The sequence below is a fragment of the Nesoenas mayeri genome, assembly GCF_963082525.1.
Source record: "Nesoenas mayeri genome assembly, chromosome: 1".
Lineage (NCBI taxonomy): Eukaryota > Metazoa > Chordata > Aves > Columbiformes > Columbidae > Nesoenas > Nesoenas mayeri.
In genome coordinates, this window is record NC_137541.1 from 146,450,370 (window position 1) to 146,475,097 (window position 24,728).

Here is a 24,728-nt window from a genome sequence, read left to right on the forward strand (position 1 = left end):
CTGTTATTAAAATATGAGAAGGGTCTTTTCAAGAGCTGATTTGAAAGAATCAGAGCATAATTGACTGCAGTAATACATCAGCTTTCCTGAAAACGGTCTTTTCTTACCCTATTGAAAAGGCTGTCATCAGATTACATAGGAGTATTAGACTCTGTTTGTCCATCTAGGACTGTTGCAGTAGTGAAATCTTTGAAGAAGGATATGCCTTCTTAATGCTGGAAAGACCAGTTGCACATAAATAAAAATAGAATTATGAATACATAAATTAACTTGATTTTACCACAAATGTCTGATGTGAGTCACTTTGTTTAATTTGCATTGGATATGAAATAAAGACTTGATTAAAAAACAACAACAACAACAAAAAGACCCAAAACTAAAAACAAAACAAAACAAAAACCCACCACCTTCACCATAGTAACATGCATAATCCAGCTGCTTTGTAAAACCACTTCTCTCTTCTATGGGTTAACAGCTATCACACTTTTTTAGAAAACAGCTTGAATGTATTACACTAAAGAAAAACATATTCTCTGCACTTAGATTAACAAAATCGAACTAACTATAGCAGCTGGAGTGTTTTCAGAGATGCTAAACACACACTCTTCTACTGAGTATAAGTTATTGACCTGCTTTTCAAAGGATTGTAGCACCAGCAGATTCACATTGACTTAAATAGTTGTGGGTGCTCAGCATTCTCTGGAAAAAGGAACATATGTTTGTGTCTTTATTCAAGGCTTTGTGTTTTCCTTTTTTTTTGAAAACAATTAGCATTTTCCAGTGTTCTTAGAATTCTTTCCCTTATTGAAGTCAGCAGGGGGGAAGGATGTGCTTCAGCTCACAGGATCAACTGCTGGTCTGGCTTGGAGGCATGCCGGGGTTTGCAGTAAGGTTTTGTTACACCGTGCCACCATGATCAGGCTGTTTGCTGTACACCTGTCTCCTGAACAGGTATTGCCTCCGGAGTATAGTCGAAATCTGCTCTGATTCAGTCATGCTTGCAGTGCCTGTACTGCTCAAATACTGCAGGCAACACCGACTCCGTATCACCAGTGAACTGACAGAATCATAGAATAATTTTGGCTGGAAAAGACCTTTAAGATCATTGAGTCAAACCATTAACCTAACACTGTCAAGTCCACCACTAAACCATGCCACTAAGAAGCTAATCTACACATACTTTAAACACCTCCAGGGATGATGACACTACCACTTCCCTGGGCAGCCTGTTCCAATGCCTGACAACCCTTGCAGGGAAGAATTTTTTCCTAATATCCAATCTAAACCCCTCCTGGCACAACTTGAGGCCTTTTCCTCTTGTCCTATCACTCGTTACTTGGGAGAAGGGATCAACCCCCTCCATGCTACAACCTCCTGTCAGGTAGTTGCAGAGAGTGATAAGGTCTCCCCTCAGTCTCCTTTTCTCCAGGCTAAACAGCCCCAGTTCCCTCAGCTGCTCCTCATCAGACTTGTGCTCCAGACCCCTCACCAGCTTTGTTGCCCTTCTCTGCACTCTCTCCAGCACTTCAGTGTCTTTCTTGTAGTGAGGGCCCCAAAACTGAACCCAGGATTCAAGGTGGGGCCTCACCAGTGCCGAGTACAGGAGGATGATCCAGATCTGTTCCACTTGCAGGCATTGGGAGCTTCACCAATGACCCCTTAATTACAACTGGAAGGTTTTAACATAGTCTCTGAGCACCTACTATTTACTCTTAATTTTTAGGGGGGTTCTGTTTAGAGTAGGTTGCTTTAGATCTTGACATCTACCTATATTTAACTTCGAACATGATTTAGCTCAAAACTTTGCAGCTCAGACTAAAGACAAAACTGGTTTGGAAGGAGAAGTTGTTCAGGTGCAGAAGATGGGGAGAATGCTGACATTCCCCTTCAGTCCTAGGAGTGAAGGGACTTACCGCAAGATGGGACCAAAGTGAAGAAGAAACTCTGCAGAAGGGTGAATTTTGCTTGGAATGAGTAATCTAATACCACGACCTTTAAAATAAATCACTCAATTAAAACTCAGGCTAAGGAATATTTGATCATTTGCATTGCTTTTACTTACATGAAAGCCCAGTAATACACAATGTTACATTAATACAAACTGAGATTTATTGGGTTTGCAGAGAACTACCTTTTTGAGATAGGACCGCATCCTTTCATCGTCCTTTGATATTTACACAGAGCGCAAATGTTCATTTTAATAACTTCCAAGGGATCCAGTCTTAGTCATTTTGCATTATTAAAATGTGTGATTAATTTAAAAACTGAGACATGAAATGTTCCTGTGAGCCCTTTGTTGCTTCAATAGTAGGTTTTACTAGACTACAAAGAATGTTGTAAAAGTTAAATCAGACTGTGAAATCAGAGAATTACTGTTCTGGAACTTGAGATAACGTTCCTACAACTTGATAACAATATGGTGCTGAAGTCAAACAGTTTTGATCAACACACGATGAGACGCCCTGTTTACACCCCTCGTTGCTATATTAAAGCACTCTCCACTTCTATTTTCCATAGGCATTAGATGGCTTCATTATAGCAGTAACCACAGGTGGAAGCATCATCTATGTGTCTGACAGCATCACACCTCTTCTAGGGCATTTACCGGTGAGTAATTCTGGCATTGGCTTTTCAACTACACATCGTAGGATCGGGCCCTGCATTTTTAGAAGCATATGTAAAAGGGTGGTGAGTAGGTGGTGTTTTCCTGAAAATGTGGTGAGGAGTTTTGTCCCTGCGTTATGCTGGGCGCTGCTGTTGATCAGCTCTGTTCTCTCTCCATCTGATTCATACCCTTCAGGGTTTTGTTGCTATGAGGCACTACAGCTTGAATGGAAAAAGCTCTGCAGGAATACCGTGGCCAGGGGAGGCACAGGGTGACCTGCCTGATCTTTTCCGTCTCTGATTTCTAAGCTAGCAGATAATAGCACCAGTGCCACTGGCAGCCCAGCAAGGAGCTTGTTAAGGGCTTTATTCTGCTCGCAGGGAGGCAAAGGACAAAACCCCCATGGAATTCAGAGACATGTGAGTTCGCTGGTGGCTGCAGCTGAGCTGTCCCTGCAGCTCAGCTCTGCTTTCCCCAGAAGAAAGCTACCGGGTGGAGCTGGTGGAGCCGATGCTTGGCGCTCAGGGGCTCAAAGGGCTTGTTTTATCTGTGGGATGCTGGGTCTTGGTGTGGGAGACTCTCCTGTGTATGCTGGTGTGGACTGGAGGAGCAGGGGAGAAGGACTGCTCCAAACCCTGCTCCTGTTGCTAAGGCTGCTCCAGGAGAAATGGCACAATAATGACGGATTAATCCTCACACTCATTTTTAGTAGCTCGGTTTCAAATAAATACATGCCCAGGAGAAAAAGAATAGCTGCCAAATCATTATTGTACCACCCTCCCCAGCCATGTTCTTAAGAAAATTACAATTCTTTTTCTCTCGTTTACTTTTTCACCAAATGTGTTATGTTTTCCACACAGACAAATGTATTTCACACACACTACCTTGCTGTAATACGAACAAAAATTATTTTCTTCTGAGACGAAAGGAACTTGATGAAAAGCGGCAGCTCCTGGTAAATGCAAGAATATTGCTATGCAACAACATATTGAACTGAATCGATCTATTTCAGTTTTCTTTAATCCTCAACAGTTGAGGAAACCAGTAGTTGGCTATTTTCTGACATTTGCCTTTGCTTCAAAGGCAGAGAGAGCCCTGTCCTTCATGCAGGCTGTTGGGTCTTCATACATTTACTGATTTCTGTGGAAATTCATTGTCTTTCATGGTTTGGGGATTTCATCGCTATCCCTTCCAAATACTGATTCTTAGCGGAGATGGTAGATCTGCTGCAGGAAAGTATTGATTTTTAGGAAGATACATTTCAGACCCTGTGCCTAAAACTTTAAGCCCTGCCTGAACATGGGTGGACGCAGGTTCATAATTTCTGAGTTGTACCATCAGAGACTGAATCGTTTTTTCCTCCCAAAGTCATGCCTTCTGTGAGAATCTTGCACAGTATCCAGCCCAAAATGAGGACAAAGATGGGCATTATTTTTCATTTCCACAGCAGCATCATATAGCAGCCCAGGCCAGGGACCAACCTGCTGGGGCTGGAGATGGCAGGAGCTCCCACAGACCTTGGAGCTGATGGAGTGAAAATGGTCAACAACTGCCCCACCAGCCCAGGTGTGCAGAGTGACTGGGTGCATCCCAGAGACCACAGCTGAGCAAGCTATAAGGGATTCTGCCTGCCGGGGGTGGGCAAATGGCTCCAGCCATGGGCAGGGGCACATCTGAGTGCACAGACTGGTGCACACTGGGCATTTTAGTTCCATGTTGCCCTTACCGTGTGTCTTTTCAAGTTTTAAAACTGATCAGAGTGCTATCTGGAAAATCTACGTGGCTTATGTTGTTTACCTCCAGGGTCTATTTGAAAGCTCAATCCAGTCACTGTTTGAGGGACAAAATACCGATTCGTTCTCCTCTGTGACTGCAGGGGAAAAAAAAATACTCTGCAAATCTTCTGCTTTGAGCACTGAAAGGAAAGCAAAACTGGGCAGAATGCAGAACAGGGCTCTCTGAGGGCCCCTATCAAGAAATCTGATGCATTTTCTTTCATTAAAATCATGAAAGACTCTGGTGTTGAGAACAAATATATCCAATTCTCTTTAATACAGCCTCCGTAAGTTCCATAGAGCATTTTCAAACACAAACTTCCTCTGTTGTAATTCTAAATAGTCTGTTATTACAAGATCTAGAAGCTATGCCTACGGTCAGTTGATGTAAAAGGAGGTTCATCTCACATGGTAAGATTGACTACAGCTGAAGTGAACTCCTTGAAATCCAGTCACAACTCGTAGCAGGTACACTATGACCTCACGACTATGCAGGTCTCTGGAGGAGGGTCCTCCCTGTCCCTTCTTGCCTGCTTTGCTGAGTGAAACAGTTAAACACGGGCAGCTGAGTGACTATTTCCAAGCCAGAGGAGGAGACGCAGCTTTCTCATGGACATGCCCTGTCCACAGACTCCAACAGAAGGTGCCGCACCTGCTCACGGACGGGGAGGGTGGTGTCCATCTCACCCAGCTTTAGTCCCGTAACCTTGAGGGTCAGCAGAGGAGGCGGCTATGCAAAGGTAGGAGGTCCCTAGCAGGGCTGGGCTTCTCCTGGGGGGTTTGTTCTCCCCAGGGACTCCCAGGTGAAGCTCAGGTATCTGCTCTGCTCTGCTGGGTGCTTTAATTAAATGTCAGGGTGGAAAAATCCAGCACGTAGCACCTTATAGTGTACAAAAGTTTTGTATGCAGCGTTGCTGTTACAGGTTAGCAATGGGCATCACTGCAGGATATACAGACTGACATAGGGGCCAAATCCCAGCACATAAAACAGAGCTACCTTGATTGTTTTTTGGTTACTGGGAAGGAACCCTGTTCTATTTCCAGCCATCCACCTTCCCATTCCTGTAGTGACCATGTTTGCTCAGTTCACCTGCTTTTTTTTTTCCCCTGCAGCAGGAATAAGTCATATTTTCTCCTCACCCTGCACCAAAAAGCAGTGAAAAGGTGAGGAAGTAGCTTCATTTTGGAGTACAGCTGTCTCCTTGAAACTGCACAGATTTCAGCTGTGCATTGAATGATTGCAGAGCTTGTATTTAGAATGGACCAGCACCCACGTATGCAAAGGTTTTGTTTCTTTGCCTGACATAGCTATGAGGAGTAAATACTCAGAATTTTCTTCTAGCAAGATCCATAGATTCAAAGGTGCAGAGTAGATTCCAAGCTTAGCAGCATAAATATGCATTAACGTAGTTCATTTAACCACTTCACCTGCAGCCACTGCAATTCATCTTTTATCTGCTTTGCCTGTCTCATTCAGCAATGCTTTGTGGCTGTCTCTGCCAGCAGGGCAGAACTGCCTGCTGCAGAATAATTAGACAAAGGTGCAAACTATTCCCCTCCAACAGCTGTATTTTTGATTGTGGTGATTAAATTTTGTCCGTCTCTCTGGTCACCTTTCTGCTATTGCACCACATGTCCGCCTTTCAGGTCTGGTGCAGAATTAGCACTGAATAGCTTGCCTGGCATTTCCTACAGCTCCAGCGAGATCACAGAATATTTGCTTCCTTCTCTATATTTGACCTGTCGATATATTCTTGATTGACATATTGATTCAAGAGTCTTGACACATACAAGATCCAAAAACTCTGTTCCATGTGCTGCTTTAGAGGTGTGCCTGACCTCTGCAGGAGGCAAGAGCTGTGAAACACATTAAGAAGTAGACACCTTATCTCTTTTTTAAACTGTTTAAAGGAAAAAGTTGGTATTATCTAACAGCAAAGATGCAAACTAAACCTTAAATTCTGGATATGGTACATGATGGTGGCAAAAAATATAAATGCCCAGACTTGCAAATCAAGTAATAACTGGTGCTCAGATCTGGAAGTTGCTCTGATGGGTGCATGGAAAAAAAGGTCTCTTGCAACTCCTACCATAAACATAGTTGCAGAGCTCTACAGCTATCACCCTAAACAGAAATGACACTGCAGAAATGATAATAGGTTTTGAATCTGAGCTTGGTCACAACAGGGTGACAAAAGGTGGTACATCCTCAGGTCACTGAAGAAGCAATAGTGAGTTTGAGGAGTGGTGACAGCTCACATCTAATCCTCCTGCAGCTACTGCTGAGTGAATGCGAGATTAATTAACCCCCATGAGACTTATGTGAAACTGGTGGATAAGTGTCATTATCTGCCATTTACAGGTAGAAAATGAATGAGAAGGAAAAATTACTTTTCTGAGATTGTACCATAAGGCTTGAACAGGACTCACGTCTGCAGTTTTCCATCAAGTGTTCTTTCCTCATATGCCCAAAATTGCATGAACAATGTACTCTATTTTGTGTAAATATAATCTTTATATACATATGTAAAAACTTGAATTATGTGCAGTATCAGTAGGATGCATTTTAATAAGATATATACTGAAGTCACAAAAGTAATTTTGAAGTATTCATCACAAAAGGAATATTCAAGTAATGAGCACGTAATACTTGTAACTTAATAACCTAAAGTAATATATTGTTGCATCAAGATAAGTGTGTAGAGCATAGTAGCCTGATTTTCAAAGTATACTTGATGCATTTCACTACTCTAAACAGGAATTCCACACAGAACAGCAGACATGGGTGGAAAGCAGAGGGAAACCAAAGCACAGTCTTAAGTAAATGCATAAATAAATGATGATGATCAATAACTTTCCAGTCTCATACAGGGCTAACACATTTTCAGCACAGCTATACAGTCTGATAGCAGCTTCGCTGAGGACACACGAAGCTGTGTCAGTGTGCCAGCGCTGCCCAAAGGAGTCTCAAGTGGGATGGATGCAAGTCAATGCCATCCAAGGGTCACTCATCTCAGGACATCCTTTCAGATACACCTTTCTAGCATTGGGTTTGTCACCATGCTGAACATAGTGAGACCTTCCTCAATGCTTGTCTTCACCCTGGGCCAATCATGGCATTTTGAACAAATCCGTCTCCTCTTTCCATTCCCCCATCTCAGTACCTAGATTTCGGATGGATTTCAGGTTCGTGACAGCTGATCTTGGGGCTGGAGACACCCATGCATTCGGCCCACGGCTGGCCAGAGGGCTTGTGCTGGTGGCACCATGAAGTCCACCTCCCTAGGAACTAACTACTGCTGCAGCACAATGATGTCCAGACTGGGGGGTCCCCTTCTCTCTGCTCCCACCTGCTAGGATGCAGGAAGCGGGGAGCAAGGGCTGCCACCCTGAGGGCACTTCCCAGGAGCTGAGAGGGAGTGGGCTGGATTCAGGACTGACCCAGCTCCCAGCCCCACTGCCCTTGCCATTCAGAGTTTGCTGGGGAGACACCGGGCAGCGATTATCCACAAGAGCCCCGTTCATGGAGCTGGTGAGCGGTACGGGGAGCCAGGCACCAGTTTTCCAGTTCACTCCCAGGTCTTGTCATCTAGGTGTATGGACATACCCGATGCACCCTGTGGTCTCTGAGAAACATTAGAGGAGCATCACTGAGTGCTAAGAATTAAGCTGAGAATGAATCCATGGAGAAGCAGCCACTCTGTTTGCCCAGTCATCCCCCCTGGTTTAGATTTTGTCAAGAATCCCTGGAAATGCTTATAAATATCTGAAGGGTGGATGTCAAGAGGATGGGACCAGACTACTTTCAGTGGTGCCCAACGATAGGATGAGGGGCAACAGGCACAGACTGAAGCACAGGAGGTTCCACTTAATATGAGAAGAAACATCTTCTCAGTGAAGGTGCCAGAGCACTGGAACAGGCTGCCCAGAGAGGTTGTGGAGTCTCCTCTGGAGACATTCAAACCCCACCTGGAGGCATTCCTGTGCAATCTGCTCTCAGAGAACCTGCTTTAGCAGGCGGGTTGGGCTACATGATCTCCAGAGGTCCCTTCCAACCCCAACCATTCTGTGATTCTGTGAAATTTGTGGGAAAACTCCTGTTGACTGCCACAGGCTTCGTGTCTGCATTGCTGCACATTTCTGCATGCTCATTGTGATATTTCTATTTTTCTCAAAGGTTGTTTTTCTTTGCAGTGTGATGTCTTGGATCAGAATTTGTTAAATTTCCTCCCAGAACAAGAACATTCAGAAATTTATAAGATGTTATCTTCTTGTATGCTTATGACGGATTCTGCATCATCAGATTACCTAAAAAGTAAGTTTTATCTTTCCCAGTAAATGAAAAAAACATGGAGAGGATAAAAATGTTCTCTCATAATGAGTTTTTTTCTGTGATGTGCAGCTTAAAACAAGTGTATAGCCTTTTAAAAAAGATCTTACCACCTGGAATGACCCTTTGGTACTATTTTTAAATGAAACACATGGCCTTTATTTTACTAGGCTAAGACTGCTTGCAGTTATGTTAATTATTAAATATTGTATCTTTTGAGACAGCTAAGGAAAAGAGGTTAGCAAATGGAAACCGAGAGTTCGCCTGAGACAAATCACATCTTAATTGATATTTCAACCCATTCAAGTAAAATGATGTTCAGAGATCCGTTAATGTCACACACCTTTGGTTTGCATTGTAGTTGAAAAGAATCTGTAAAATCATTGTAATTATTTTGCAAATTGAATTTTGTTTTTCATAAAGACCCTTTTACTTGCCTCGCCTTATTCACTCTAGGAGGTAAGGTAAGGAAACACACAATAATATAAAATGTACAGCAGCTTAATCTACTGTATATACAAAACCTGCAGCTGGTAGCTAATATGGCAAAGTTAATTTAATAGATATTTTGAGGTAATTAGGCATAGTTTTCCAACACAAGATGTAGAACAGCTGTGAGTCATGAAAAGCCTAAATAGAAAAAAAGAAAAAAAAAAGCTATAAATGAAGGATCCAGTTCTCTCCTTGGCTCCACCAAAGCAATGTCAGTGTAACTCCTCCGAGGAAGGCGGTGTAAGAGGAGGACGAGTGAGTCTCGAGGGCAGGACCCTGCGTAGTAATGAGCTGCTCTCATGTTGCCGGTTACAGCAAGATTGGGGTTGGAAGACACCGTTGGTTGCGTTTAGTTTAAATAGTATATTTATTTCTTCTTCTTCTTCTTTTAACAATCCAGCTGACAATGAACTAGAGTTTTATTGTCATCTTCTGAGAGGAAGTTTGAACCCAAAGGAATTTCCAACATATGAATACATAAAGTTTGTAGGAAATTTTCGGTCTTACAGCAATGGTAAGCTTTGATTGTTGTATGAATGTTACTCTAGCTGTGTAAAATAAAATATAAGTATTGCTCCATTGAACAAGACAGGCTTTTAACTGAAAGGAAGATTTTTAACATTATGGGGTAAATTTTGCTTCACGTGGATCTCGCAGCTGATTTGCAAAAGCTGGACGAATACCTATGAAAAGTGAAACTGTGTCAGTTGCTTCTGTTATTATGCTTCACTTGGTAGCAATGATCCTCGACTCCGGGTAAGTTTGCAAATAATGACAGGTTCAGAGGAGGGTTTGTTTGTGCTCATTAATACTGTGTTCTAAGACTTTCTCTATTAGCTAAATAATAAGTTTGCTACCTTATCTGCTGGCTTGCATTAATCATTAATTCTGTGCAAGAACTGGTAATTTGCCAAATCTGCCCTCTCACCCTTCTCTGGAATTTTTTTGGGGGAAAAATGGCAGTGTCACATACTTGAATGCCTGCACCCACCGCCCCTTGCCACGGTGAGGGGTCCCCTGCCACAGGCATTGGAGCAGCTGAGGATGCTGCCACCCGCCTCCCTCTCCAGATGCCATTTTACATTCCTCTTCTGCATTGCAGAACCCAATAAGCAAAAAAAAAGGAAAGAAATACAGTCAGCATCATCACTAATGCACCACAGTCAGTCTAGGGAAACCATCTTTCAAGGGAGAAAGAGCAAATTTCCACCTCACCCGTTCCGTAACAACCAGATTGCTGTACGGCCATTAGTGTCAGAAATGAAACACTCTTTTATTACTTTCTCTTCTCCTGCCTGCCCAAGTTTGCTTTAGTTACTTGCCTGATTGAACTCCAGAGTGGCATTTCCAAAGTTGCTGGTATTGTTCCAAATAGGTCATCCTCAGCAAAAAAATTCCCCACCGTGCTTTCCAAAAACCACACACCACTCTGTGAAAAAAAAGAATGTCCCTGTCCCCATTTAACTTTCTGCTCTTGCTCCACATGACTAGAATAGAAACCTATGTGCAGGATGGAGAGATGCATTTCTTGTTGGTGCCATCTGATTTAAGATTTTATTTGTATAAAAAAATGAAACTGCCTGTATGCTTTCTAGTTTGAATGAAGTGAAATGCGGCTGCCTGACAGACGCTCACACCAAACTGTTCTGTTTTCTAGAGCAGAAATCGGATTTTGGGTGCTGACTCACAAGGATACATTTCTACCAAGGGAATTTCTGATCCATTTTTTTCAAGGATTTTCAGCCTTTTATTTTGGCATGACTTCAATACTGCCCTCTTACCCATTAGGATTTCATATCCCAGCATTTGTATCAGTGGCTGTTTCTCAGGAGGAAGATAAAACTTGCATTACAGATAACCTCTCTAGCTTAATGCATATAAACTAAATGTGAAAATACTGATTTCAGAAGACACCAAATCATTTTCCAAAGACCCCAACTTATAGCTTTCAAATAAGATATGTGCTTTCTGCCTTTTTTTTTTTTTTTTTCCCTTGTGCTACCTTTTTCTAGATCATTCACTTTATTTTTTCTCTTCCACTTTCTTCCCATCTCTGCTACAGTCTGACACTCTGGTCAATAGAGATGGGATGGCCCTTGCCTCCAGTCTGAGATCACAGTATCACAGTATCACAGTATCACAGTATCACAGTATCACAGTATGTTTGGGATTGGAAGGGACCTAAAAGATCATCTAGTCCAATCCTCCTGCTAGAGCAGGAACGCCTAGGTGAGGTCACACAGGAACATGTCCAGGTGGGTTTTGAATGTCTCCAGAGAAGGAGACTCCACAGCCCCCCTGGGCAGCCTGTTCCAGTGCTCTGGCACCCTTACTGAGAAGAAGTTTTTTCTCAAATTTAAGTGGAACCTCTTGTGTTCCAGCTTGATCCCATTATCTGTTGTCCTATCATTGTTTGCCACCGAGAAGAGCCTGGCTCCGTCCTCCTAACACTCACCCTTTATATATTTATAAACATTAATAAGGTCACCCCTCAATCTCCTCTTCTCCAAACTAAAGAGACCCAGCTCCCTCAGCCTTTCCTCATAAGGGAGATTCTCCACTCCCTTAATCATCTTTGTTGCCCTACGCTGGACCCTCTCCAGCAGTTCCCTGTCCTTCTTGAACTGAGGGGCCCAGAACTGGACACAATATTCCAGATGCGGTCTCACCAGGGCAGAGTAGAGGGGAAGGAGAACCTCTCTGGACCTACTAACCGCCCCCCTTGTAATAAAACCCCAGGATGCCATTGGCCTTCCTGGCCACAAGGGCACAGTGCTGGCTCATGGTCATTCTGCTGTCCACCAGGATCCCCAGGTCCCTTTCCCCTACACTGCTGTCTAATATGTAATTTCCCAACCTATACTGGAACCTGGGGTTGTTCCTGCCCAGATGCAGGACTCTACACTTTCCCTTGTTAAATTTAATTAGGTTATTCCCCACCCAACTCTCCAGCCTGTCCAGGTCCCGCTGGATGGCAGCACAGCCTTCTGGCATGTCAGCCACTCCTCCTGATGTTGCCTCCTGGCCGCCTTCTTTTCTCCCTGCTGCAGGACAGCAGCTTGCCCGTCCTGATCAGTTTCCCCAGTTCAGTGCAGAGCCTGGTGGAAATACTTGCTTCTTGCATCAGCCAGCTGCACCCTGAGCAAGGCATGGGGGACATCAGCTCCAGTGAGCACTGTGTGAATGCACCTGCTCTTTGGGCAACTTTCCAGCCCGGGGCTGGGGACAAGCAGCTGGGTTTTGGCACGGGAACTTGTGGCATGGACACCTTTGAGCATTTGCTGGGTGCAGCGGTGAGCTGGGTTCCCACCTCTGCTTGATCCCCCTCACCCCAGGGCGTCCTGTTATGGGCACTGTCCCCTAAGCCACACAACCCAGAGCTGTCACCTGTTGGCCCTGCCGGTAATTGCTCTGTTTTTCCTCCCATTAAATAAAAGCCTGTTCTCCAGGCAGCCCCCTCTCCAGATATGAGGCCAAGCAGGCAAGAAAGACAGTGGTGAGAAGGGTGGTGGAGCAGAGACAGGTGGCTCACAGAGCAGTGCTCATCCTAGCTGTGTAGGATCAGCTGGCCCCAAATCCTGGGTTTTGAAGGTGTTTGTGGAGGAAGGAGGCTAAGCTAAAGATAAGGAAAGAGTTAGCTGAGCATACTGTTGGGATAAAAAGACAGAAATTGCAAATTAAGCTTAATTAGCAGGAGACGTTCCTTATGAATGTATTCAAGAATGCTTTTTCCTGTAGCTTTTCACAGCAGTGGAAGTGTGAGCTTGTTTTTACACATGGGAGACTGATACAGGATGTTCTTCTCTAAATACAAATCTTTGCCGTTGCTTTTTAGCTGCCTGATGCCAAATCCTACCTTAATTTCCAAGGATTTGCTGAGTGTACTCCGAGTCCACCCTGCCTGCGCATTCCTGCTGCGGGGACACCAGAGCATCTTTGGATGGGGAGGCTATACCCCATCAGGATCCCATCAAGATACTTAACTATTCCATTCTCATTAATGTAGGGTCATGGCAGCGACAGTCCTAGCAAATCTCTCACCTTTCCTTCTCTCACTTAACCTTCGCTAATGTTTTGAAGAACTGGTAGGTCCTTTTTTGCCCTCTTTAACAGAAATGTCACCAGTTTTATTCTACTTCCACATAACCTTTTACATAACCTCTCTTGAATTATCATCTTCTTAGGCTCATTTTATTATTGTTCATTGCTCATATAATGATGGTGCCTGGTGGAAGGGGGCATGCCTGCTGGGGTCCCAGTGACCTTGCCCCCCCATCCCTCCTCCTCATACCTTGTCTGTTAATCGCATTGTGACTTATGGCTGAGAACATCATACAGGGATGGGTTTGAATGGATTAATTTGAAGGACTGAGGCTTAGAAAGCCAGTTAGGGGCTTAGCTGCTCTCCCTAACTTTAGTGGGAGCTCTGGAGCTTTAAAGGCCATTGTACTGAGACGCCAAAGAGATTTTTTTTTTCTGCTAAAGTAGAACAAATGCCTGATATCTACCAAGGTGACTTGTCACCAGGATTGCTGTCAGGGAGCCAGATCACACACAACCTACATCAAACCCATGCCACTCCCCAAGAGGAACAGTCACCGGCACCTTTCCCCCAGCCAAGAAGGGGGAGAGAGATGAATGTGCAAGCCCCAGACATTGCCTGGGAAAGATCACATAGCTCACGGCGTGTGCTCAGTCTTTCAGAAGATCGTCATCCCTGGGCTCAGCTATGGCTGGAGGCTCTTGGAGCTGCAACGGGCTGGTGCCAGGGTTAGCAGGGGGGTCCACGCTGGGGCTGGTCCTGGGGATGGTGTGCAGGAAGCCATACACTGTCACCGCTGCTGCAAGGACACTCCTGCAGCTGGATCCGCACTGGGGATGTGACACGAGCCGCCTGCACATGAGTGACCCCCCTTCTTGAATCAGCTGTGCCCAAGCGAGAGCAGCCGCCCAGCGCAACCGCAATGCAAGTGACTGCATGAGTCACTGGCTGCGCTAAATCAAATACGGGAGATTTGATTTTCCATTTGGGAGGATTATATAATCATCATTAATTAAGCTTCAATGAGTAAATCAGGACTGTAACCTGATGTGAAGATGCAGTAGCCCCTTGAGAGGAGGGGAGTTGGCCCACGGGCCACACAGAAGAGGAATGTGGAGTTCCCTCTTTGCTTCTATGAGAAACGCCTACTTGTTCTCAAAGCAAACTTCGTTTTTTTTTTAATTTGCAAATAGGAACTTGTTCCAATATTTTTTATATATTTTGGGTTCTGGTCACATAGTCCAGATGTTAACAAGAGAGGTGAATATATGCAAACATCTGAGGGAGTCAAGTGCCATCACCGTACCTGTTGACCAGTGGTACCTGATAAGTGGTAGAGTCGAATCAGCACCACCAATGAATAATACAGTGGCTTCCATCCAGTTTTGCCTGAGGGATAAGGAGGGAGGCAAGTAATAAAGATAACTCTCAAAAAAATCCAAGGGAATGCTTAGCCTCCGGTATAAAATGTCAAATTAAATGTGAATAAATTATTTTACAAAGCCGCTTAATAGCTCACTCTGATAAGAAAAGATAAGGTGAGCTGGATTTATCCCTCCTGCAAAATTTTTTCATACACATGTAAACAGAAGAAGATCTCTCACAATTACATAACCAAATATTGGCTTTGGTATCCGATTTCTGAGGTGACATACTTGCTTAAAAACTCCTGTTAATGACAAAGCCAAAGTCCTGCTTTTCAAAATGTTCACCAAAAGAAAAAAGAACCACCAGCATCTGTCAAGTGGCAGATCCATCCTTTAATCTAAAATGCCTAAAATTTCCTCTTAAAGGAGGAGATAAGTGTTATGTGAAGAGTTACTGATCAAGAAATATAATTAATTATTATAGTGGAATTCAAAACTGTGCATTTTTGTTCCCAATTACATGGATACTCGGGAAGTATCTGTTTGCTGGATTCTAATAATAGCAGATACTCTACTGTTAGCTGATACATCTATTAGAGATAAGAAAAAAATATTACACTGGGGAGAAAAAAATATTTTCACTCCCAGAACAATTAATTCAATCTGAATTCCCTTTTAAAGGAAATAAACAGATTTCTACAGAAGATACATTGATCTTGAGCCTCCATAAGCATATGCAGAAACATCTGATAACAACAATAACTCAAACTGAAATGAATGTTTTGATCAGAACTGACAGCCGCATATTATTATTTACTATTAGCAACATCGTAGGAGCTGCAGTGAGCAATCTGCAGCACTTATGCTGGGCTCTCTATGGGCACTTCAGAAAAAAGACACCATTCCTGTCCCAAAGAATTTACTTGGGGTTCATATCAAGAGATGATGGCGAGGGGAAAAACAGGAGGAGGAGCAAGGGGAGAACAGATCAAAGCAGACAAGTGATGTCTGGGCACCGTCACTGTTACTCATCTGAAACTACTGAGTGCAGTCTGGCTTGCTGTTAGCACCTCACGTTTCTTCATTATATTTACTAATTGCTGAATATTCTGTTTATCTGTGGTCTGAATTTATTTATATGAAACAGTCTTGATTTTATTCTGGTCTGTTTGGCGTGTGTTTTTTGAAATCACTGTTCAGTTTGTTTGACAGTCACTAAGACTGGTTCTTTAAACATTAACATCTACTGACAAAATAGGAAAGAGGGATTTCTTCTTTCAAAAGGCATAAATGAGAGGTTTGCTGTTATAGGAAGAATATATTTTAAACATCCTAAGTTAAGATAAGATGACCGAGCAACTGACTGCTGTACTATTATTAACTGAATAATGTGGCATCTGGGGGTTCTTAAACACATTTTCATTCATTTCATGTGGCATGATTTGTATCCCTAAGGATAAAAATCTTTTTGTCTATGGTAGTTAAGGGCTTGCTTCCTTTTTTTTAACATCTTGTCCTTAGTGTCCTGGTCTTTTTTCAAGAAAACAAAACTAAACAACAACAACCCTGTATATAGGCAAATCAGTTTCTTTCTATCTTCTTATATGATATTTGCAGGTAATTTAATGCTTCTTCTACAAAGAATTTTGTGGTAGCCCTAGGAGCAGCAAGTCTGATAGGTAACCACAAAAACTACTAAAATTCATGCTAAAGAGCATCAGCTAACCAATATATATGAGACAACAGTTTCATCTTTCTGATTGTGTATTTAGGTTTGTCACACAAGCTTCCAGTTCCCTACTCAGAATATTTTGCCTAGATCATTTAATTGTGAAACACACATGCCCTCATTTACCCAAGCCAATTTAACATTTTCATCAGGCGCCTTCTGACAAAAGCAATCCAAGACCTGTATTTGACTTATAATGTTAATTTCATCATAGCCTCAGACTCCATGCTACGTTTTCCATTCCACTCTTCTTCTGTGGCGCTCTCAGAAAGTTCGCTACTGAACTTTGCTACTTCAAGATATTGTTTCTTTTAAAGAGATTTGGAGAATTTTAAAGTATGACTTTTCAGAATGCATGCTTAAAAGACCGTACCAGGATTTGTTTTATTTTAACTCATGTAATGATCTCTTTTTTTAACTACACCTAAAAAAAAGGCTGAAATTTGCTGACCAGCTGCAAGAGCAGAGCAAAACAGGCTGTGCAGATGGAGTTGTGGGAAGAACAGATACTAACAAAATAAGTCAGGCAGCAAAGTAATTCAGAAACAAATGTGGGCTTTTTTTTTTCTTTCAGTTATTGTAGTTGTTATTTTCAGATGGAGGTGTACCCTGTGAGGTGGTGGCTACCTGCCTGCATCATCAAGGCTTTTAGTGCTCTGGACTTTGTCAAAGGCAGCTGAGTTTGGAGATGGCACAGTAGCTGTCTGAAGACAGGATGACTTTCCACCAGGCCAGCTCTGTCTCATCTCCTTGGGCTTATTCACCCACTGCTGCTTACGTTCAACATTCCCAAATGTTGTGATGAAATCCCAAATTTACAACGTAGCTGTCCTATACAATAATTATTATCCTCTTAGTATTACATTTACCTTTCGGAAATATAATCCTATTTGGCAAATGTCACATTCAGGGAAGTATTCTGCTCTCTTCTGGGAATATGTCTCAGGCTCATGGCTGTTTACATCAAACAGCTGATGTAAAAAAGCCATCTGCTCTCCTTGGTGTGACTCCGTCTCCACTTTCTTCTGCATCTGATGTCATCTGCAAGCCCATGGGTTCACTAACTAGGTTAACTTATCATACCAGTACTTCAGAGGCTGAATGTGCTTATCTCATTTTCATATTTTAGAGCCCAGTGTGCAAATATTCGCTACCAAACTTGGCTACTACAGAGAGAAACGGCCTCATTGACTTCAAATGTGGCAACATATTATGTAATAAGCTTGAAAGTAACTTTTTACAATGCCCTTAATGTGGGTTTATAGCAATCCCATCCATTTTTAAACAGGACTGACTACAGAAATCTATAGACTTGCACAAAATAATCATATCAGAAAAGAACCAACAGCTCTTTACTCAGGCTTCTCCTGTTTCCTGTAGCTCCTAACTCTTTCTTCTTTTTTTTTCACCTCTTGTATTAATAATCCCATAGAAGCCCTCATATATGCACATAACCCCAGGAGCAGAACATGAGTACATATTCCTAGGAAGTCCCCAGAGCAAGTGTGCTTTGCTCGTGAAAGGAGGAGAATTCTGCCCACATTTTCTACCTTAATATTCAGCCAGCCATGCCCTCCAGACTCAACTGCAAGGGAGGGCTGTAATCTCTGTGGATGTTCACATCTGCATTGCCTTCTCGGATGAGGAACCTTTCTTCCCCTTTTTGGTGCAATATGTATTGTCCATACAGTGGCCTAAACCAGTTAATCACAGGTGTGAATTCTCCTCAGAGTCCTTATTTTTTCGTCTCACACCCTGTTATCCTTGTTATCAGCTATGTATTGTTATTCTAAGACTTTTGATCTGGGTTCCAAAAGCACATGTGGTAAGTTGAGACTTCTTCCATCTCTACAGTTTATGCTAGCGAACTAAAGCCCAGTGCAGAAGCACCTCAGAACAAAAATGCTAGTTATCTCCTCCCCAGACAGGTACAAAAGTCTTCATTTTCACAGAAATGGACACACTTATCCTTGCTTTGTCCTGTGCAGAAGGGACAAACTGTAGGAAACTTCATAAAGTTGGATATTGGGGCCTAATAATAGGGAAAGAGAGTTTTGTGTTAGCACTGATCCCCATTACCTCATGCTCCTGAATTCTAGCTGCTGGATGGGACCTTCTCTGCCCCCACGGGAGACAGTCGGCTGGGCAGGGCAAGAGCCCATGGGGCCAGCCCAGTTCCCACTGCAGCTTAGCACACAATCTTATTTCACTGCTGTGGGAGCAGGATTGCCACCTCTAAATAGCTGCAACTTGGATGAAGAATTTGCATTATGTCATTCTAACATGGGACTGTGGGCTTGCTTAAGGCAAAGTGTTCTTTCAGCACACATCTTTACGGCAGGAGGTGCTAGCGGGCCCTCAAAGCAGCATAAGATCCATGCAATTACAAAAGACTGATAAAAAGCCATACACAGAATCTGTAGCCACATCACATCCAGTTTTCCCTTCTGCCCAGGAGACAGCAGGCCATCTGCAGACTCACCAGAAATGCCCAGCTCTGGAAGCCAGTGCCGCACGTGGAGTCCTCTTTGCTCTTCTTTCAAACAAGCAGAACTTGAGCAACGGCTGGGGATGGTTCTCCTTAGATGCAGAAGGGGGAGGCACAATTCAGCAGCCAAGAATCACAAGCAGCTTCTTGCTGGCTCAATGAAGCCTCGCTGGCTGTGGGCCCCCAGGGTTTTGCCACTGATGACTTGACGAACACCCAGCTACCTCCTGTGCCAAGGCTTTTTTTTCCCTGCCTCATGGAAGTCAGGGCGCTAAGCATGCTGCAGCAATACATTTTTTCTTGTGAGTGGTGAAAAAAAGAGCAATTGAATGCGTGGGGTTTCTTTCCAGAAAGCTGGTTTATGCTCTGTAATAAGGTTTGGCCTTCTTTTTATCAGGATTAACCTGTAAGATTCATACTTGAAGTTAAGCTCTGATGTCTTTCTGCCTGACATGACTGACTTGGATTTAAATATATGCATATCAGCTTTAAAAGCTTTTACAGCACTACTCTGAATAAAATTAGAATTAGTACACTTCAAATGTGCAAAATGTTCAGGGAGAGCAAATCTTGTATGAGGCATGACTCTGGGTCCTGGTTTTTTCCCTACCTAGTGCCTAACTCCACTTGCAATGGCTTTGATGAGGCGGTCCCAAGGGTTTACAGAACATCGCCAGGAAAGCAGGTCTGTTTCGTTGCAACTGTTCGTTTGGCAACGCCTCAGTTTTTAAAGGTAAGTGCATACCCTGGATCCCATTCATTTCAGAACTTCTCAAAACACTTTCAGACAGGGTGACACAAAAAGTTCTTAATTTTGCTAATTGAATGGATTACAGATATCACATTTCATGCATAAAAAATCCAGTGAAGAGGATTATCGGTGCAAGCCAGGATCTGCAGAAGCAATGTCACTTCTGCTCCCCTTGCATTAGGGATTACAAAGTCACTTTGAAATTGGGTTCTTCAATGCTGCTTTCTGTCCCTGCAATGGGGCAGTGTACAGATGCTTTCATTTGTGCCTCTTGGTGTCTTCAGGTGACTGTTGCTAGCTTCCTTCCTCCCAAATCCTGGTAGTTAGATAGTTGCTTGTGGAAATAAGGATAGACCACCCAACCTTGCGCCTGGCACTGCGGTTCTGTAATTAACAACTGTGAGCTACTGCCTCAAGTGTCTTGTCCTGGGAGGTTAAAAGATTAAAAAGTCTAATTGAGACCTAGCTGATATGAAATCACTGCTCCCTTGGCCTGCTTCCATTACTGCTCAGGGACCTTTGGGGCACTCGAGACTGACTGACAGCCCTGACAGGCAAGTATGGTCCCTTCTGGGTAAGTGAGGACACTTCCCATAAATCTTAAACACGGTAATCATATTAGCAGTAGGGGCTGAGTTAAGGTTCTCCAGGAACCCTGACTGCAAATTCCCTTGTCTTTGGCTGGCTAACATCTCAAAATAAACAGGGAAATGAAATGGGCTGCACATGGTAATGAGCTGCCCAGTGCCGGGGGAAACCAGCTGCTGAACGACTTGGAGGAGGTGTAAGTGGCCATGAAATCCTGGACACCAATCCCTCGAGTTCACCTGGGTGACTGATTTAATCCCTCTTCTTGACTTCCACCTCTAAAATGAAGGCAAAAATATTTATCTGACTGGCTAAGGAAGGCAGAATCAGCATTTTGGATGCACACAGCAATGTTTGTATGTTGCACCTTGAATTTTAGGGTATGTTCTTGGCATTAGCATGGATTTTGGTATAGACTGGAGAGGGGGGAAGAGAGGAATTTAAGGTATGCATAAAGCTTTTTGCCGCTGTACAGCCAGCAACTTTAAGCAACTTTGTGAGTATTTTGATATGTATCAAAGCAGTGCTTGATGGCAGCATGCCTCAGCTTGTCCTCTGGTCCCAAGAAGGTTTAACACACTGGTGGTCTGAAAGACTTATCTTCTTGAGAGTGACAACAGAGAGGGAAGTGGAGACAACGGGAGGCTGTCACTGAGCTCAATACACAGTGCGGAGAGGTGGCACCAGGGAGCAGGGGGGCAGATGTCCAAAAGCAGCAGGCAAGGGCCGTGGGTATCTTAGGTAACACAAAGAGGAAATGCATAGCAAACCCAGGTGGGACCAAGCAAAGGCTGGATGCTGGGAAGGAGCATTGCTCCTCAGGGCTGTGGGGGACACAGCTTTCACACCCAGGCACTGCTTCGAAGCCATAAAAACCTAGGCACCTGGAGGAATAGTCATGTCCACAAGCATCACAGGTTCTTGTCCCCAGCATCCTGCAAAAATTTTGGCACTGATAAACACAATAGATCATTCTCTGGAATTGCCAGAAAACATGTGAATACTCTGTTTTCTCTGTTTTCCTCTTATGCACCGTGTATTTATAGCTCACAAAAGCTAGATGAAGCAGAGGGATAACGCCATGACACTCAGTAAGTCAGTTTTCTTCACCATACAGGAGATGTGCATTGTGGAGGAACCTCTAGAGGAATTCACATCAAGACACAGTCTGGAATGGAAATTTTTATTCCTGGATCACAGGTTAGTGACAAGTAAAGCAGTCCTGGTTGTGTTCAGTGTTTGTCTACTGCTATTTTTGTAAGTGTAATTCTCTCAAATAGTGTTCCATTTCACATCTAAATTGCATGAACAGGAGGGCTGCCACTGAAATTCCTACAAAAGCTAATGCTTACTATTTTACATTTATTTTTGAATTTATTTTTATTAGTCTTTTAAAACAAAATTACTCTGTTTCTCAGGCCGAATTTGTGATCAGCTTGTTCTTGTTTCCTTTAAAAATATCAATGGGCCGAAGTCTGTCACACAGCAAAATGACCTAATTATGATACAGCTGCGGAAATCATACTTTCCAAATCCAGCCATTGATTGTGCGTGTGCAATTCCCACTGAGTTAATGAGGGAAAGTCTGTGCTGGCCTGCAGCAATGGTGCTGGCAAAGGTACAAAGCCTCAGCATGCCACGGATGAGCTCTGCAGGCACCCAGAGGGAAGCAGGACAGATGATCTCCTCTCCTAGCCCCCCAGTCCCGGCAGACGATGGCTTCTTGTCACCTTGCCACGCGTCTTCCCCAGTGCAAGGAGTGCGGGAGCCGCAGCAGAGCCCCTGACCAAGGAATAGCCAGGGAGCGGCTTCCTCACAGCAGGTTCCTGTGGGAAGGTCCCCAAGAAGCTGAGTTGCTTTCCACAGCCACACGTTCCCTGAAAAGATGGGCTTGTGGTGGCCTTGTTATGTCATGGCCTAGAGAAGAGGAGACTGAGGGGTGACCTCATGGGGCTACAGCTTCCTCACAAGGGGAGGAGAAGGGGCAGGCGCTGATCTCTTCTCTCTGGTGACCAGTGACAAAACCCAAGGGAATGGCAAGAAGATATGCCAGGGAAGGTTTAGGTTGGACATTAGGAAAAGTTCTTCACCCAGACAATGGTGGAGCACTGGAACAGGCTCCCCAGGGCAGTGTCACGGCCCCAAGCCTGACAAGTGTTCAAGAAGAGACTGGACAATGCCCTCAGACACATGGGGTGAACTGTGGGGTTGTCACATGCAGGGACAGGAGTTGGACTTGATAATCCTTGTGGGTCCCTTCCAATTCAGGATATTCTATGGTTCAAAGATGATTTTCCAGCACTGCCATGCCCAGCTGGGCATCCCAGGCACAAGGCGGGGGGGAAGTTGGGATCCCCTGTGGATGGTGACTGTATGCCTGTGAGTGAGAGCAGATCTTGGCTTTTTACACATCCACATCAACATGCAGAACTTCTGGGGTTTTTTGTGGTTTATGAACTCACTTATATTGTGCCTAACTGCAGAGCACCGCCGATTATAGGATACTTGCCTTTTGAAGTGCTGGGTACTTCTGGCTACGACTATTACCATATAGATGACCTCGAGCTGCTAGCAAGGTGCCATGAACACTGTAAGTACCACGTAGCCCAGGCTCCTGTGGAGTCACCGGGACACCTCTGTTCACTGAAATGTAGTTGCAGTTAAAATTGGTTTAAACTTGTATGGGGAGGTTTGACCCTTGCCTCATGCCTGTATGTCTTAGCAGCGTTAAAGCAGATTGGAGTCACCGCAGCTGATTGGTGTCTGGGCCAGACTTAGAAAGCTCTGAAAAATACAATTTTACCTTCTGTATTCCCAGAAGCAGTCAGTGAGACTCACTGGGTGGATAAAATACACCAGATTGGACACCTGCTCTGCTAGTAAAGAATATATAGAAATAGTTCAGGCAATCTCAGAGGAGATCCTATTTTGTAAAATTCTGGCAGATTATTTACCCTAATGTACCCCCACTATGTACTTGGGATTACCTGTGATTATTTAAATATAGTCTATTAAGATTTAATTGGAATCTCCTTCTCTGAAGACATTCAAAACCAGCCTGGACACATTCCTGTGTAACCTCATCTAGGTGTTCCTGGACTAGATGATCTTTGGAGGTCCCTTCCAATCTCTAACATTCTGTGATTCTGTGAATTGAAAAACTGTTTCACTAAGTAAAGAAAATGAGGCAATATTTTTCAAATATTTGCTTACAGAGCTGGCTGGAACATCTCAGTTTACCACCTTTGGGTGTCCTGAAAATATCCTGTCAACATTAGTTTTTATATGTTGACATTAAAATATAGAAAGGCTAAATGTATGCATATTTAGGAAGCCCTTGAAATCACTGGGGAAAAAAGCAGAGATTAATTTTGTTGGTGATTCTTTAAAACCTTTAATACATCCCCATTTACTGCACTTTGAATTCTTGTCATTCCTGGAATTTTCTTTCAGTTTCAAATTATTTTTGTCTTTGCATGATGGTATCTCCTATAATCACTTCATTCTGCAGAGAACACTCATCTTTTCAAGCATTTTTATAATGTACTTTTCTGCTATAGAACATTAAGATGATCACTCTTAAAAATGAATCCCAGATGCCTAATTAAGCAGTATGTGATCAGCACACAAACCAGGTTAAGATCTATGCTTAAGTTGTAGCAGACATTAATGCATTAGTGTCCAAAGTTAAGGATAATTGTACTGTGTAGGACTGTGCCATTCAAAGTGTCAGAAGAAGACACCTGCTGTTCTTAATTATATTTACTCTATCATACAACTGACAGGACCACTCACTCGAGAGGTGCTTAGCCTCCTCTCTCCCTTGGGAATCAATGGGGCCACAGATATTTTTATTGCTTTTTTTCACATCTCATGTCATTTTCACATCATAAATTGTGCTACTAGCTGTGTGTGTTTTCTGCTGACAGTGATGCAGTTTGGCAAGGGAAAGTCGTGCTGCTATCGGTTCCTGACCAAAGGACAACAGTGGATCTGGCTCCAGACCCATTACTATATCACCTACCACCAGTGGAACTCCAAGCCAGAGTTCATTGTGTGCACACACATGGTGGTAAGGTACGGAAAATCATATCTACCAGCAGGGACATAAAGGCCAGTAAGATAAGAGCATCCTTATAACTGCCAACATTTTCCCTTAGAAACATGATGTCTTTTATGTAACCAAAATGAAGCCTGAACTCTCTGAGGAAATATGTACATTACAAAAAATGATCAGACTAACCCTCACTTTATGCGAAGCTTCATTTGTGTATCATGAATCTCAGGGCAAATTAACTGTTGCATTTTTTCATTTTGTGAAAAAATAGGGAAAAGACAGATCCCTTAAATATTAACTTCCTCTAAATTTTACATTACTTTTAAAGAGATATGTTGAAGCTTTCCAATGAACTTATAAAATGGTTGTAGGATGGGAGCTTAAACTTTATATATACACTTCCTTAATATATATTTTGACTTCAAGAAGACAAGAACAGAGCAAAACCAAAATGAAAACAGTCTCTCAAATGTTATTCAGTAGCATTTAAGTGATTTTTCAGCT

General features: G+C 43.3%; 1 protein-coding gene across 1 annotated transcript in view; it reads left to right on the top strand.

Moving 5' to 3' along the window:
- Positions 1 to 24,728, top strand: part of NPAS2 (neuronal PAS domain protein 2) — a gene marked incomplete at both ends in the record, with an annotated part of 109,010 nt that overhangs the window by 63,487 nt on the left and 20,795 nt on the right. Inside the window, 7 exons of the mRNA XM_080363320.1 lie at positions 2,518 to 2,607; positions 8,575 to 8,695; positions 9,603 to 9,716; positions 19,443 to 19,561; positions 21,285 to 21,367; positions 22,651 to 22,757; positions 24,097 to 24,244. Coding sequence (XP_080219446.1) covers positions 2,518 to 2,607; positions 8,575 to 8,695; positions 9,603 to 9,716; positions 19,443 to 19,561; positions 21,285 to 21,367; positions 22,651 to 22,757; positions 24,097 to 24,244 — 782 coding nt within the window. The remainder of the gene's footprint in view (positions 1 to 2,517; positions 2,608 to 8,574; positions 8,696 to 9,602; positions 9,717 to 19,442; positions 19,562 to 21,284; positions 21,368 to 22,650; positions 22,758 to 24,096; positions 24,245 to 24,728) is intronic.